Source organism: Heliconius melpomene, chromosome 6, assembly GCF_056956725.1.
Source record: "Heliconius melpomene rosina isolate 202511_hmr_F chromosome 6, ASM5695672v1, whole genome shotgun sequence".
Classification (NCBI taxonomy): domain Eukaryota; kingdom Metazoa; phylum Arthropoda; class Insecta; order Lepidoptera; family Nymphalidae; genus Heliconius; species Heliconius melpomene.
The window spans coordinates 7,754,953-7,770,330 of NC_140394.1; the positions used below are offsets into that span (position 1 = coordinate 7,754,953).

At 32.5% G+C, this 15,378-nt stretch overlaps 2 protein-coding genes and 1 pseudogene across 3 annotated transcripts; all 3 read right to left on the reverse strand.

Moving 5' to 3' along the window:
• Nucleotides 1–478: 478 nt before the first annotated feature.
• Nucleotides 479–5,392, reverse strand: LOC146538315 (odorant receptor 13a-like; annotated as a pseudogene). The gene is made up of 9 exons (XR_014878074.1): nt 5,266–5,392; nt 3,442–3,509; nt 3,154–3,317; nt 2,749–2,999; nt 2,405–2,500; nt 2,016–2,115; nt 1,435–1,542; nt 999–1,163; nt 479–544 (listed from the first exon to the last, which is right to left on the reverse strand). The product of XR_014878074.1 is annotated as an odorant receptor 13a-like (transcript).
• Nucleotides 5,393–5,735: 343 nt separating this feature from the next.
• Nucleotides 5,736–10,056, reverse strand: LOC146538316 (odorant receptor 13a-like). Its single transcript, XM_085186223.1, has 9 exons — nt 9,807–10,056; nt 9,408–9,595; nt 9,168–9,331; nt 8,654–8,907; nt 8,336–8,435; nt 7,762–7,861; nt 6,497–6,604; nt 6,085–6,249; nt 5,736–5,833 (listed from the first exon to the last, which is right to left on the reverse strand). The coding sequence occupies exons 1-9, from the start codon at nt 9,922–9,924 to the stop codon at nt 5,783–5,785; spliced, it is 1,248 nt and encodes a 415-aa protein (XP_085042349.1). The 5' UTR covers nt 9,925–10,056; the 3' UTR covers nt 5,736–5,782.
• An 872-nt stretch (nt 10,057–10,928) lies between these two features.
• Nucleotides 10,929–14,891, reverse strand: LOC146538317 (4-vinylanisole receptor-like). Its single transcript, XM_085186221.1, has 6 exons — nt 14,564–14,891; nt 14,219–14,315; nt 13,839–13,938; nt 12,069–12,176; nt 11,645–11,809; nt 10,929–11,190 (listed from the first exon to the last, which is right to left on the reverse strand). Exons 1-6 carry the CDS (start codon nt 14,772–14,774, stop codon nt 11,140–11,142), a joined length of 732 nt encoding a protein of 243 aa, XP_085042347.1. The 5' UTR covers nt 14,775–14,891; the 3' UTR covers nt 10,929–11,139.
• Between the last annotated feature and the right edge of the window lie 487 nt (nt 14,892–15,378).

The window sequence follows — 15,378 nt, forward strand, 5'->3', positions numbered from 1 at the left end:
TCTTTTTTATCTTCACGCTGTATCCCGCATATTACTGGGTAGGAAGAGAGAACCTAAAGCGAGGAAATTAAAATAGTAAATATTTCTTTCCCCTGTTTGGGAATCGAACCCATAACCGTCTTCTTTACAGGTCGCACTTTTTCCCTGCGCCACGACGGCTAAAAAATTGCTGATTAATTAAAATTTAAAAAATAAATATAAAATGGTTCTTTTTGTTTACTTCGCAAATGGCAAAGAGTACTCGAAGAAAATACTGATAATTTATTGACATCATCATTTATTCATTAATATCAAACAACTACACGAATTAATTTAACTATATTAGTGTCTTAAATCATACTAATTAGAGAACTTTTACTTTAGTATCTTAAATTATAAGACAAAAACTTAAGGTTTTGTTAGAGAGAAAACAAAAATAAATTGTGCAAGATTTTCATAAAAGTTTTTTCATTTTTACTTTACTTCCAATTACGTTCGTTTAGCTATTGAAATCTGCGAAGAACTGTGACAGCTGAGTAGGAGGTAGGTAGGAGGTTTTCACGATCTGAAATGTGATTATCATTTTTATTCACAGAAAGTAAAGTATTTTTTAAGGTTCTCGCTGTATTCCGCATAAAAACATAGGTGGGCAGAGCCGCAACGAGAACCTAGTGATAAGACTCTCCGTTTTCTTTCCGCTCATCCGCTTTCCACCTGAATTCAAGACGTTCCAGCGTGGGAAAATGTTAATAATTAATTCCCCAGACTAAATCTATCCATAAATACAATTATCATGGTTAGTCAGACGCTAACCCACTGTATCTCGCACACAGTAGGAGAGATAGAGGAAGCTAATATTAAAACACTGCGTTCCCCATTTTCCGCTGAATTCTGGGGGCATTGGATGTTGAGTGGCGGAAATCAACGCCGCGCTTTGCCTCGATACCAGAGCGATGAAAGATATATTATTTTCTAACAATGATAATGTCAATTGACTTTTGTTTTTTCTATGTACGTACAGTTGTATAAGAAGCTAGAGAAAGCTCAAATAAGCTGCCAGCAGTAAAGATGACAGGCCGTCTAGCTCGTATAGCTACCAAAAGGAGGCAGGCGCGAACACCCGGTATCGCAGTAATGCCTTTCTCCCACCCTGAACAATACACTGAATTTGCTATGTTTTCACTCTGAAAATATTTATATTTATGTTTAAATATCTATAAGGAAATATCTTCTATTTTTTCTTCTATTTATTACAGTTTTGACAAATCTAGACTTTCAAGATATTTAAGTATATAAATACTAATGTGAGTTCAAATTAATGCAAAAAAAAAAATAATTAAATTAGATAACATATTGACTGAATAATTAAGAAATATATACTAATTTCAAATTAGAATACATATATAGTGTGATATATATTATATATATTATATACTTAAATAAAGCTAATAGTACCTGAATTTTTATTTAATCACACCACTTACAAAATATAAACAGTTGAAAAAGAGCATACAAAATGTATAGCAGAGTCATGAAAAACTTTGCATTGCTCGGATCTGCATTCTGCAAATTGACATATCTGACAAGTGGATTTGCAGAAAAATAAAATAAAAGTATATTATGTTAGTCTGGTGTACTCGTAACATGTTAAAAAATGTTGTTTTAAAAGCAATTTAAATTCGATTCCCACTTGGAGATATAAAATACATATTTACCGCAAAGCGCGGCGTTAAATTCCGCCACTTAACACGCTTCCAAAAAAGTGGCGAATGGAGTGTCTGAACTAAGTTTTTGAGATGCAGAGATTGATGATTATTTCACACACTAAACACATATTTATTTGCGAGGCAACGCATATTAATAATTTCAGTGTATAAAGCTTTATGTAATTGATTTTTCCATTATCTAGCTATATTAAGAGTATATTTATTCGTAAAATATAAGCTGGTGCAATAAAGATGCAAATATAACTTATCTTCTATGAATTTAGTTAAAACAATAAGAGAACCGGTTATGGAATCTTCTATCAAACTCACCACACTAGCTTGATAGCCCAAGAAGCATATAAGAAAGCCACTCGCTGTTAGTTGCGCCAGCATCGGTTTACTTAATGATTTCTTGAACTCCATCGAGTTGCTTAAATGAAAATATTATTTATTCACAAGCGTGTGAACGTAAACGCGATGGGTTGTGGGTTCGATTCCCACTCGACGAATATTTTCATTTCTTCGCTCAAAGCGTGGCGGTCAGTTCATCCACTCAACATACAATGCTCCAGAACTCGCGGGAAAATGAGGAACAGAGTGCCTTAACACTAGACTATCGCAGTCTGCCCTGCCGTGCTCGATACATGAAGCTGAGAGAGAAATGAGATATTTATTTATTCGACATGTATTATTATACAAAATAATATAACAAACATTACTCCAATATAAACTTATGTTGTTTCACCAAGTTGTTAAGTTTCTTTAAATATTTTTTCTAAATCTTTCAGTTAATATTGTTCCAGAGTGTTCGGACTCTGAAAACAATAATAACCCTTTAGTACAGTAAATTTTAAGTTATTGGCATATTAAATATTTTCATTTTTCGTCTTTTATGTTTTAAACATAATCACTAAAAATAAATGTATATCTCTACAGAACCTTTATCAAATAGTAGATATATGTCATAAGTGCCTTAAAAGCTATCAATTTTATTTAAAATTTTACACTATTCTTAAAAGTTAAACAACACAATTATATATCTAAATTATGTAAGAATTCTTACCATTTTCTCCTAAACAGTGAGTTATAATAGTTTCAAAGCAGTTACACAGTATATTATACTGACATAACAAGTGCATCAAATGGGCCTGCATTATCAAATCATTTAACAAAACAAACGTTGAACTATAACAAAATGCCACATAGACGCTCGAGTAAACCATTGGATAGCGAACTGGAGTTTGATATTCGAAAGGAAAACGAGCTGACACCATCAAATTGTACTCGATGTCATCAACTAAAGGGTAAACATACCTGGAACATTATATATAGATAATTTAAAATTGACGAGCCTATCACCTACCTACTGCGATACACTCAGTGTTGCCCAAAATTTGCCTGCCTGCCTGCTGCCTCAAAATTTTTGTATAAATTTTTACCGATGTTTAAATATTAGTGAAAACATTACCAAGTAGCCACAGTGGAACCGGCTACAGCCAGTAAGAGCTTTAGGAATCTTTTATTCCTTTGAACCCAAAAATTAAATATTTTTTTACGACTTTCAGTTGATATATCAAAATATGGGGATTCCATTGCAGACACCAACTTCTTATAAATAAATGTGTTCTGTCGCTGAAAGTTTCAATATAATTTTTATTTCAAATTAAATGTAATATTATTTTATTCCTATATTTGAACCAGCTCTCCTCGAAAAGAGAGCAACTCTAGTCAACTCAGCACAAAAATAAATACTTACCATATTAATGTATCTAAAGAGAGTTGTAAAATTTATCATCGTGACTATTATATTGTCAACAAGAACAGCTCAGCATTTAAATAAGTATATTAGTTACGCTGGCCATTTAATGTAGATGAAAACTGTCTTTTACTGTTTAGAAGTTGTTACAATATTCAGTTCAGTTGTTAAAAATCCTTGCTGCGAAATGGCTCGCCACTCGCCGTGCGTCCCTGCGCGTCCCGCAACGTTTTGCTTATACAAGCGCGTCCGCCGCGCCCGCCTGCCTTACACGCATTGGTGGTTCAGTGGTAGAATGCTCGCCTGCCACGCGGGCGGCCCGGGTTCGATTCCCGGCTGATGCATTCTATTTAATTTTCCTCACAGGCAGTCACGTAGTGCTTGCTTTTCATCAGGGACAGAATACCCTCTTCAGCATTAACCACAAGCTAGAAAAAAATCCCACCTGCCTTTATAGCAACGAAGATTAAGATGCGTTTGCACGTATTGGATAATTGGAGTTGTATTATTTCAGCGCGATATATTTGCTTTCATATTTTTTATAGTAGTTATTAGTAGGTAGGTTTTTGTTTATAGTTTCTTCCGTTTAAAAATTGTCATTTAAGTATGTAAAAATAGTTATTTAAACATATTTTAATAAGTACCTGAAAAGATTAGTAGCTTAGATTTGAAATTACGGTACCTATTAAAAAATCCTTGCTGTGTAAAACAATTGGAAAATCCCTATTGAAACTACGAAAATGCGGGTTGCATTAGGGTTTAATTAATTTTCACATTATCGTAAGTGCTTTGCAAACATACATTATATGAATAATCCAGTAGTAAAAGCAGGCGAAGCCGCAAAAGGGTCGCTAGTAATTCATAAAACCAAGTGGGGGTCGAATCCACAACTTTCACGTTTACAGTCACACGCTTATGCCATTGCGCTACCAAAATTTGCTTGGAGCTTATTTTTATATATAGATACAATTATTAAAATACTACCTAAAAGGGAAACATAAAAACTTTTTACTAACTTCAGAAGGAAACATAAGTTCGACAAAATTTAATTTCAATGCAGCGCAGAGAGCAATTTATTAAAGTAACTTTGTAGTAACTCTACAGCAAGAGTAAAATCTAGCTCGCTTCACTCAAGCCAGCCCTACCGTAGCCATAAATATTAAATTCACTCAGAACAACATTTGCACGTCCGTTCGCCATTTATCCTATATTGGCTTATCAGCGACTTGAATATCAATATTTGTAATCGAAGCTTTTAGTAGCTACTTAATAATGCATATATATAAAATAATTTCATATTCTTTTATGGTAGGGGAGCCGGAGCGGGGATTTTGCGCGTTACTCGAGTAAAGGAAGTAAAATCATATGGGCAGCGCGTCGGATTATTAAAGAAAATCGATCCTCAGAATATCTCGTTTTGGTTTGTTTGTTACATGTTAAATGAATTTTATTAATTTAATGTAATAAACTTCATATATATATCAATATATATACAATCACTCATATGTAAATGTGAAACTAGAGCTGACTTAGTTCCCTGGTAACAAACTTCCAGAATTAGAATTGTCGTAACATCTAAGATTTTAGAAGATATTTTAGAATCTGGTACGTTTTCTTTTTATACAAATAAATAAACATAAAATAAATAAATAATTGCATAGTTGGATACGTTCTAAGCTTATGTGCTAGGTAAATTATTACTCAAACTGGTAGGTATAGTCTAATTGCCTGGCGCCAGTCATAAACGATATATCTAAAAAAGGTAAAGATAAAGACAGAGTCACTCGCGTCACACGTGTAATATAAAAACTGAATTAGGCAAACTCTGTTCACCATACCTAAACAGCATCAAGTAGTACTCGTATATGGCATAAAGTACTATTTGGATGTCTTCATGTTTATAATTATAAATAAAAGGCGTAGGCATGAGATCATCGAAAGGGCTAAGCATTATTCTACACTATATTTGTCTATAAGTCATATATAAATGTTTTAATAAACACTTGACCCAAAAACTACTTTAACCGTAACTCAGGCAAGTTGACTCACGTTAATACAGTGTTTTTAGTTATTATAATATATTTATTTGAAATAACAAAGATTATTTTACTAATTTTATTGTAAGAATACAGTATTTTAGTTTAATTAGTATTAATAAACCACCATTCACGTCAAATAAGATTTATTGAACCTCATATTGATAATTTTATTCCTAAAAAATACATTGAAGCAAAATTGAATAAGCGTAAAAACCTTTGTGTGACTAAAATAGTAAAACTACTTGTTATTGTAGAAGTAAACAAACTGAAGGATGTATTATGACGAATTTGTGTGCTCAATTCTAGCGGAGACCAAGCAACACTGTAAGAGCACTATACGAAGTTTTCACCATCTGAAATTGACAATGAATTTAAGCTAAATTGAGATAAGACACTCTTTTTTATTTTTTTTTATTAAGAAATTGAATAAAATGTTTTAATTAAAATTTTATGTAATATTTTCTTTCATTTAAGGTTTATGGTTTTCACATGTTTAGAGGGATTACATGTCGGGACACATTGGCTGAATTGGTGAGACAATTATTTTTATTTATATACCTTTCACATGGACTAAGAAATTTTACAAAATAAAATGAAAACATACCATTGCATATGCTTCAAGAGACAGATCATACATCCCACCAGCGGTCAGAGCTGCGGGCTTGTTAGCTCTAGCTATGATAAGAGAGATAGTGGTGCGGACACCCGGCACGTTGACGATGCCACTCTCCCAACCAGACGCGTACACTGCTTCACCAGTGTTTTCATTCTTAAACATTATATTAAGAAAATAAATTTAGTTGGCGTTCGTCGCTTAACACGCAATCTCTCCAAAATTCAGCGAAAAGTGGAGAACTGAAGTGTCTTAACGGGAACGGATTGTCTTTACTCTAGGTTCTCAGGTTCTCACTGCCAACAATGCGGGAAAATAAACGAGTTACATATTTATTTTATTTATTTATGTTAAACTTAAATTACAAAAAGTACACAGTATTTTTTATGAAATACAAACAAACCTGTATTTTAATTTCTTCGCACCACCTGCATATTATGTACAGGACAAACATATTATAAGCCAAATACAACAGGCTTGCGAGACATTTAGTCATATTCACAGAAACGGACTGAAACATAGTAGATATATGGGTAAGTTATATATGTGTTACGAATTCGTTAAAAAAATGTTGTTTTTAATAATAATATAATCTCAGCTATATACATGTAATACAAATAAACCTAATATATTAGTTCAGTTATATTTTTTTTTATTTTCAGATCAAATTTCAGAAAATCTTAAAGAAAAAAATCATTCATCTCAAAGCATACTTAAAAATTTGTGAGTCATGTTCTAACCGAAGCCATGTGAAATCGTAAAAGCATACATATCGTAATAAAAAAAAACAGCTTCACGCTGTATCCCGCATTTAGCGGGATAGGCAGAGGGAATCTAGTGTTACGGCACTCCTTTACCCACATTCCGATGATATTTCGAGGCAATGTGTGTTGAGTGGCGGAACTCAACGCCGGCTTTGATGCCAGAGCAAAGTGATAAAAATATTGATAAATAATAATTCATTCCTCTCAGTTCGAATCGAACTCACAACCATCGTCTTACAATCACACCCGTGTCTTGTGCCTTTGCGCCACTACGGACTAATAATAAATTACAAAAAATAAAGTAAGTTGACGCGTTCTCGTGTATGGTACAGAATGCAATTGGAGATAAATTTAAAATAACTCGCCTCTAATTTACAAGATGGCGTATCATCTTTACATATGCAACTCATTCGCCCATATCATTTGATGAAGGGTTTAATAAGTTTTTATATACTCACAACAAAAAACAGATTTTTCTTGGAATAAAAAAAGAGATAAAACTGAACTTTAATTTATTTTATCTTAATAATATAATCAACACCTATTATTATTTTTTTTTGTCCTGTAGTTAGTATAATATTTTAGTACCTAAATTTGTTAAGACATTTCTTATTTTCCGTGTGTTTTAGAGACATTGCGCTTTGAATGGCGAAACTTAACGCCCCGTATTGCTTACTAGACTGGGGTAAAGAAAATTTAAAATTAAATTAAATTAAATTATATGGATATATTGGGAATACTAAAAAATATTTCCATATGTAGGTATCATCATTGATCGTTTGTTATAGGTAAAGAATATATTTTTAATAATAAAAAGAAAAAATATTTAATAATACTAGAATACATACATAAATACATACATTTATATATATTGTAGTATATATGTTTCGTTTATAAAGCTTACCGTTGCAACTTGAAAGCCGATAGAACAAATAAGTGATGTGCTAACGGCCAGCTGAACTAACATCGGCGTACTCAATAAATCCCGGAGCTTCAGGGTATTGCTGCAAATACCAGTACAGTGTACAGAGCACCAGAGAAAACAAATATAAACGCAATTTATGCTATCATGATAGTTCCACTTGAAATTGTGGTTTTTAAAAGTTTTGCTAGTTTTAAAAGGTTTTATTTGTGGAAATAGCAATATGTATTTATTTTTATGATACATTCATACTTTTTTATTTTTCAGCTTCACGTCGTATCCCTCACACAGCAGAGTAGGCAGAGGGAACCTAGTGTTAAGACACTGCATTTCATACTTTCTGCCAAATTCTGGAGGAATTGAGTGTTGAGGGGCAGTCTCGACACCAGAACGAAGAAATGGAAATATAAACGTAAACAAATATTTCACTTTCTCGAGTGGGGATCGAACCCAAAACCAACCTTCATCAACCAATATTCATAGTCATATTAATGTTACTATCAAGAAATATAGTATTTATATACTTATTGCCATCTTGAAGCTTATATAATCTTACCACAGAATAAAATTTTGTTGTTTCACTAAATTTCCTAATCGCGTTTTGTATTCTTTTGTGAAAGCCTCGTTCTGATGCAGATTGTTATTTAAACGAAGACCTATAAAAATATGAATACTCAAAAATATTTAAAATTTAATGAGAGAGCCTAGTGGTAAAACACTCCGCTCTCCGGTTGATTTTGTTCAATGTCGCTTTGCCTCGACACCAAAGCGTGTGAGAATCAAACCCAAAACCTATCGCGCTTATAGTCAAACTTTGTACCTTTGTGTTGTAAACCTAAAATAAAAGTAAATGATCCTATATATAAGTACTTACCTCGGAATTTTGATAAGCAATCAGTTAAAATATTTTCAAAACAATCGTTAAGTACAGCAAATTGGCAAAGTAAATGCATTAAATGAGCTTGCATTATAAGATCGTTGGCCATGACAAAGTAGCACATATAGGAGAAGACCACCATCATGCCTAGATACGTAGGTGGATATAAAGAAGGAGTTTGAAATTTAAACGGCAATCGTACAAACGCTATCAGATTATATTCCAAGTCATCGACAAGAGGATAAATATACCTGGAACGTGTAATTTTTACTATTAAAATTGATATTTGAAAAAAACATTTCTAAAGCTTTTCTTTAGAACTCGAAATTCTTGAAAAAATGCAATGTATTGTAATATTAATAATATATATGTAGTTCGGTTAGAATTTAGTAAAGCTCTAGTTCAATTGTTTTAACATGGTTTATCTTATTTTACTTCAGGTAATTGCATAAAAAATAAAATGTATACGGAACCTAACAGAACTTAAAAACTAGTGATAAAAATATCTTACCAAAAGATTACACTACAAGTACCTATACCTAAAAGTAGTTTTAATGATGCCTTATTAGTCTTACGCCAAGTTGCAAAAATATTTTTCCTTTGACTTGTCGAGATATCAAAGTTTTCTGACTCCATCGAAGAGGAAAATTTTTTGAAAACACTCTTGTTTGTAATCTGAAATTAAATGACAATATTAATTTATATTTAATTTAAATGATTATTTTCATTTATTTTAATGCTTACAATTTACCGTAATTTTATACTTGCACAATGCCCCAAATTGTATGAGAAGAAGGTTGAGTCCGTCAGTCACTGCGTCTATAGTCCATGTTATGCTAAAGAACTGCCACACCTCGCCGCAAGCAAATAACACTAGCAGCGTCTTAACTGACGTACTGTAGATGAAGTAAAGCATACTGCTCTCCCAAATGGAGAGACCTACAAAATATTATTGATTATTAAATTAATTTAAAATGTATTTTTTAAAAAAATAATCCATAAAAAATAATTAAAATAATATGTGGTATCTTTTATATTGCGATTTTTTTAAATATAAATATATTTTTTATTCTTCTAAGAATTGGATAAGTATTTTAGAATGATTTTAATATAAAGTAAATCGGGAAAAATTAATTTTATCTTAACCTACCGCATAAATACACGACTCTGTATAGAAATTCAAAAAAATATATTTCAAATTTTCCACTCGCTAATCTTAAAGCGTCGCTGTTAGTGAGTGTTCTCCACACAGCATTCAAGAGCTGCATTTTCTCAGTCCTTTTAACAAATAGCAAGTTAATTCGCACTGAACGTTCTAAAATAATTCTCACTTTAATTCAACTTAAATAGTGTTCGATTCATTTCCACGACACGAATAACCTGGTGCATTCACATAAAAAAGCGCTATGCACTCATCAACGCCCTTGACTCTCTTGTGTGTTTTATAGAAATCGATGGTAGTCGATCGATATTTTCGATGTCCCACTATTTTCCAATTTTCTTTCTAATATAGAAGGGTACGTTTAAATATCTTTCTATCATCATTATAAAAATGAAATTACAATGTAGAGAGAGAGAGAGAGAGAGAGAGAGATTATATGTATGTCCAACGGTACTTGATGTAAATTCGATTGAAAAATTTCGAAATGCGTAATATTTGTTCCCCATTATAATTTAATTTCGATTAAAATATTAACACTTAAATATTATAAAAACTCTAAAATCTTTAATTCTTTACTCTTAAAAAATCTTTAGAACACAAAATTGCTATAGTTATCTTATGTTAATTTAATTTAAAAGGACGACTTCTTTGCAAGCAATGGAAACAGAATTCAGAAATCACTGGGCCATAATTAAATTTCAATCGTGTAAATGATTCAGGTCCGTTTGGACATCGCCTTATCGAATTATTCATTGAGTACGGAATTTCATTATTAAAGCTTGGGAATCGTTGCAATGCTTTATAAATTTTATTTTTTGCCTCTTAAGATATATTTAAATTCTTTTTTATCTTCACGCTGTATCCCGCATATTACTGGGTAGGAAGAGAGAACCTAAAGCGAGGAAATTAAAATAGTAAATATTTCTTTCCCCAGTTTGGGAATCGAACCCATAACCGTCTTCTTTACAGGTCGCACTTTTTCCCTGCGCCACGACGGCTAAAAAATTGCTGATTAATTAAAATTTAAAAAATAAATATAAAATGGTTCTTTTTGTTTACTTCGCAAATGGCAAAGAGTACTCGAAGAAAATACTGATAATTTATTGACATCATCATTTATTCATTAATATCAAACAACTACACGAATTAATTTAACTATATTAGTGTCTTAAATCATACTAATTACAGAACTTTTACTTTAGTATCTTAAATTATAAGACAAAAACTTAAGGTTTTGTTAGAAAGAAAACAAAAATAAATTGTGCAAGATTTTCATAAAAGTTTTTTCATTTTTCCTTTACTTCCAATTACGTTCGTTTAGCTATTGAAATCTGCGAAGAACTATGACAGCTGAGTAGGAGGTTTTCACGATCTGAAATGTGATTATCATTTTTATTCACAGAAAGTAAAGTATTTTTTAAGGTTCTCGCTGTATTCCGCATAAAAATATAAGTGAGCAGAGCCGCAACGAGAACCTAGTGATAAGACTCTCCGTTTTCTTTCCGCTCATCCGCTTTCCACCTGAATTCAAGACGTTCCAGCGTGGGAAAATGTTAATAATTAATTCCCCAGACTAAATCTATCCATAAATACAATTATCATGGTTAGTCAGACGCTAACCCACTGTATCTCGCACACAGTAGGAGAGATAGAGGAAGCTAATATTAAGACACTGCGTTCCCCATTTTCCGCTGAATTCTGGGGGCATTGGATGTTGAGTGGCGGAAATCAACGCCGCGCTTTGCCTCGATACCAGAGCGATGAAAGATATATTATTTTCTAACAACGATAATGTCAATTGACTTTTGTTTTTTCTATGTACGTACAGTTGTATAAGAAGCTAGAGAAAGCTCAAATAAGCTGCCAGCAGTAAAGATGACAGGCCGTCTAGCTCGTATAGCTACCAAAAGGAGGCAGGCGCGAACACCCGGTATCGCAGTAATGCCTTTCTCCCACCCTGAACAATACACTGAATTTGCTATGTTTTCACTCTGAAAATATTTATATTTATGTTTAAATATCTATAAGGAAATATCTTCTATTTTTTCTTCTATTTATTACAGTTTTGACAAATCTAGACTTTCAAGATATTTAAGTATATAAATACTAATGTGAGTTCAAATTAATGCAAAAAAAAAATAATTAAATTAGATAACATATTGACTGAATAATTAAGAAATATATACTAATTTCAAATTAGAATACATATATAGTGTGATAGCTTATATACTTAAATAAAGCTAATAGTACCTGAATTTTTATTTCATCACACCACTTACAAAATATAAACAGTTGAAAAAGGGCATACAAAATGTAGAGCAGAGTCATGAAAAACTTTGCATTGCTCGGATCCGCATTCTGCAAATTGACATATCTGACAAGTGGATTTGCAGAAAAATAAAATAAAAGTATATTATGTTAGTCTGGTGTACTCGTAACATGTTAAATAATGTTGTTTTAAAAGCAATTTAAATTCGATTCCCACTTGGAGATATAAAATACATATTTACCGCAAAGCGCGGCGTTAAATTCCGCCACTTAACACGCTTCCAAAAAAGTGGCGAATGGAGTGTCTGAACTAAGTTTTTGAGATGCAGAGATTGATGATTATTTCACACACTAAACACATATTTATTTGCGAGGCAACGCATATTAATAATTTCAGTGTATAAAGCTTTATGTAATTGGTTTTACCATTATCTAGCTATATTAAGAGTATATTTATTCGTAAAATATAAGCTGGTGCAATAAAGATGCAAATATAACTTATCTTCTATGAATTTAGTTAAAACAATAAGAGAACCGGTTATGGAATCTTCTATCAAACTAGTGTTGCCCAAATGCAAGAACAAGACGAGACTTAGCCAGTCTTGGTCTTGGTCTTGCGCCAATACACCTGGTCTTGGTCTTGGTCTTGGTCTTGCGCTCCCAGTCTCGGTCTTGTTCTTGGTCTTGGTCTTGAGATTGCAACAAGAGTCTTGCAAGTCTTGCAATTACCTATTAGTCTATTACTATTTATTAAAGTTTACTTTAAATCTTAAAAAACGTATTAGAATTGGAACATTGTGAGCTTGAATTAACATAGCCATAGTAAAGATCAAGCAGATTAATAAATAACTGAAGGTTTTATAAGAAATTCGAAAAAATCAACTGACCTATATGTCGTTTTCCATGGAAGTAACTGTTTCTTAATAAACATTTATGATTTATAAGCTTACATTTGCTAAAACATGTAAAAAAACAAATTAATTACAATTACTTGACTGTATTTTAAAGAACAATACTTATCTGTCTAGAAAGAGATTGAATACTCGTGATACGTTTTTAGAAAACAACGAGAATTAGTAAAAACAATTATTAAGTTAGACTCGAAGCACAGCTCAATTGGAAATGACTGGAATTAAAATAATTCCTTTATTTATTAGTACGTTTCCTTGCTTTCTACCGCGCCTGTAGGTACTCTTAAAATTCGAAATTATTTTGCATGAGTATACCTACGCCTACGCCCTATGGCGGCAATCAAATAGTGTCAAATGTTATGATTTCGGCGTGGCGGCAACGATTGTTTTAGATTTCAAAAGAAGCCGCCGGCGCGTGTATCATAACCATGTACTTCCGAAAAGCGGCAAATTTCTTTGAGAAGTAAGTACAAAACCTTTGATGCCGCGTTATCAAAGTGCCGATGGTTAAAACATAACTATGCATGCACTCAGTTTGATTTTAATAGATAGGTCCAGTTTTTCATATTCTTTGCTACAGTTTTTTGCGTCTCATAGAATTCCTAAGCGTACCTACCTATACACCGAACTGTTACACCTAACTACTCAGTGAAATAGCGCTAAGTCCTAGCTGCAAGACGCAAGAGCCTTGCAGGCTATGTCTTGTTCTTGCTCAAATCTTGCACGGTCAGTCTTGGTCTTGGTCTTGCTAAAAATACGCGGTCTTGTTCTTGGTCTTGGTCTTGCAAAAACGCAAGAACAAGACCAAGACTGAATTTGGGCAACACTATATCAAACTCACCACACTAGCTTGATAGCCCAAGAAGCATATAAGAAAGCCACTCGCTGTTAGTTGCGCCAGCATCGGTTTACTTAATGATTTCTTGAACTCCATCGAGTTGCTTAAATGAAAATATTATTTATTCACAAGCGTGTGAACGTGTGTGTGTGCGCGATGGGTTGTGGGTTCGATTCCCACTCGACGAATATTTTCATTTCTTCGCTCAAAGCGTGGCGGTCAGTTCATCCACTCAACATACAATCCTCAATGAGGAACAGAGTGCCTTAACACTAGACTATCGCAGTCTGCCCTGCCGTGCTCGATACATGAAGCTGAGAGAGAAATTAGATATTTATTTATTCGACATGTATTATTATACAAAATAATATAACAAACATTACTCCAATATAAACTTATGTTGTTTCACCAAGTTGTTAAGTTTCTTTAAATATTTTTCTCTAAATCTTTCAGTTAATATTGTTCCAGAGTGTTCGGACTCTGAAAACAATAATAACCCTTTAGTACAGTAAATTTTAAGTTATTGGCATATTAAATATTTTCATTTTTCGTCTTTTATGTTTTAAACATAATCACTAAAAATAAATGTATATCTCTACAGAACCTTTATCAAATAGTAGATATATGTCATAAGTGCCTTAAAAGCTATCAATTTTATTTAAAATTTCACACTATTCTTAAAAGTTAAACAACACAATTATATATCTAAATTATGTAAGAATTCTTACCATTTTCTCCTAAACAGTGAGTTATAATAGTTTCAAAGCAGTTACACAGTATATTATACTGACATAACAAGTGCATCAAATGGGCCTGCATTATCAAATCATTTAACAAAACAAACGTTGAACTATAACAAAATGCCACATAGACGCTCGAGTAAACCATTGGATAGCGAACTGGAGTTTGATATTCGAAAGGAAAACGAGCTGACACCATCAAATTGTACTCGATGTCATCAACTAAAGGGTAAACATACCTGGAACATTATATATAGATAATTTAAAATTGACGAGCCTATCACCTACCTACTGCGATACACTCAGTGTTGCCCAAAATTTGCCTGCCTGCCTGCTGCCTCAAAATTTTTGTATAAATTTTTACCGATGTTTAAATATTAGTGAAAACATTACCAAGTAGCCACAGTGGAACCGGCTACAGCCAGTTAGAGCTTTAGGAATCTTTTATTCCTTTGAACCCAAAAATTAAATATTTTTTTACGACTTTCAGTTGATATATCAAAATATGGGGATTCCATTGCAGACACCAACTTCTTATAAATAAATGTGTTCTGTCGTTGAAAGTTTCAATATAATTTTTATTTCAAATTAAATGTAATATTATTTTATTCCTATATTTGAACCAGCTCTCCTCGAAAAGAGAGCAACTCTAGTCAACTCAGCACAAAAATAAATACTTACCATATTAATGTATCTAAAGAGAGTTGTAAAATTTATCATCGTGACTATTATATTGTCAACAAGAACAGCTCAGCATTTAAAGAAGTATATTAGTTACGCTGGCCATTTAATGTAGATGAAAA

What these genes read in the sequence shown, in the direction of transcription:
- LOC146538316 (XM_085186223.1), bottom strand. Translation starts at nt 9,924, where the DNA reads ATGCAGCTCTTGAATGCTGTGTGGAGAACACTCACTAACAGCGACGCT. An exon ending in ACTTGTAGTGTAATCTTTTG is followed by an intron (nt 8,908 to 9,167) that starts GTAAGATATTTT and finishes TACACGTTCCAG; the next exon opens with GTATATTTATCCTCTTGTCG. An exon ending in CTCTTGAAGCATATGCAATG is followed by an intron (nt 5,834 to 6,084) that starts GTATGTTTTCAT and finishes TGTCAATTTCAG; the next exon opens with ATGGTGAAAACTTCGTATAG.
- LOC146538317 (XM_085186221.1), bottom strand. Translation starts at nt 14,774, where the DNA reads ATGGTGTCAGCTCGTTTTCCTTTCGAATATCAAACTCCAGTTCGCTAT. An exon ending in CAACATAAGTTTATATTGGA is followed by an intron (nt 13,939 to 14,218) that starts GTAATGTTTGTT and finishes TTTTCATTTAAG; the next exon opens with CAACTCGATGGAGTTCAAGA. An exon ending in TGGGCTATCAAGCTAGTGTG is followed by an intron (nt 12,177 to 13,838) that starts GTGAGTTTGATA and finishes GTCAATTTGCAG; the next exon opens with AATGCGGATCCGAGCAATGC.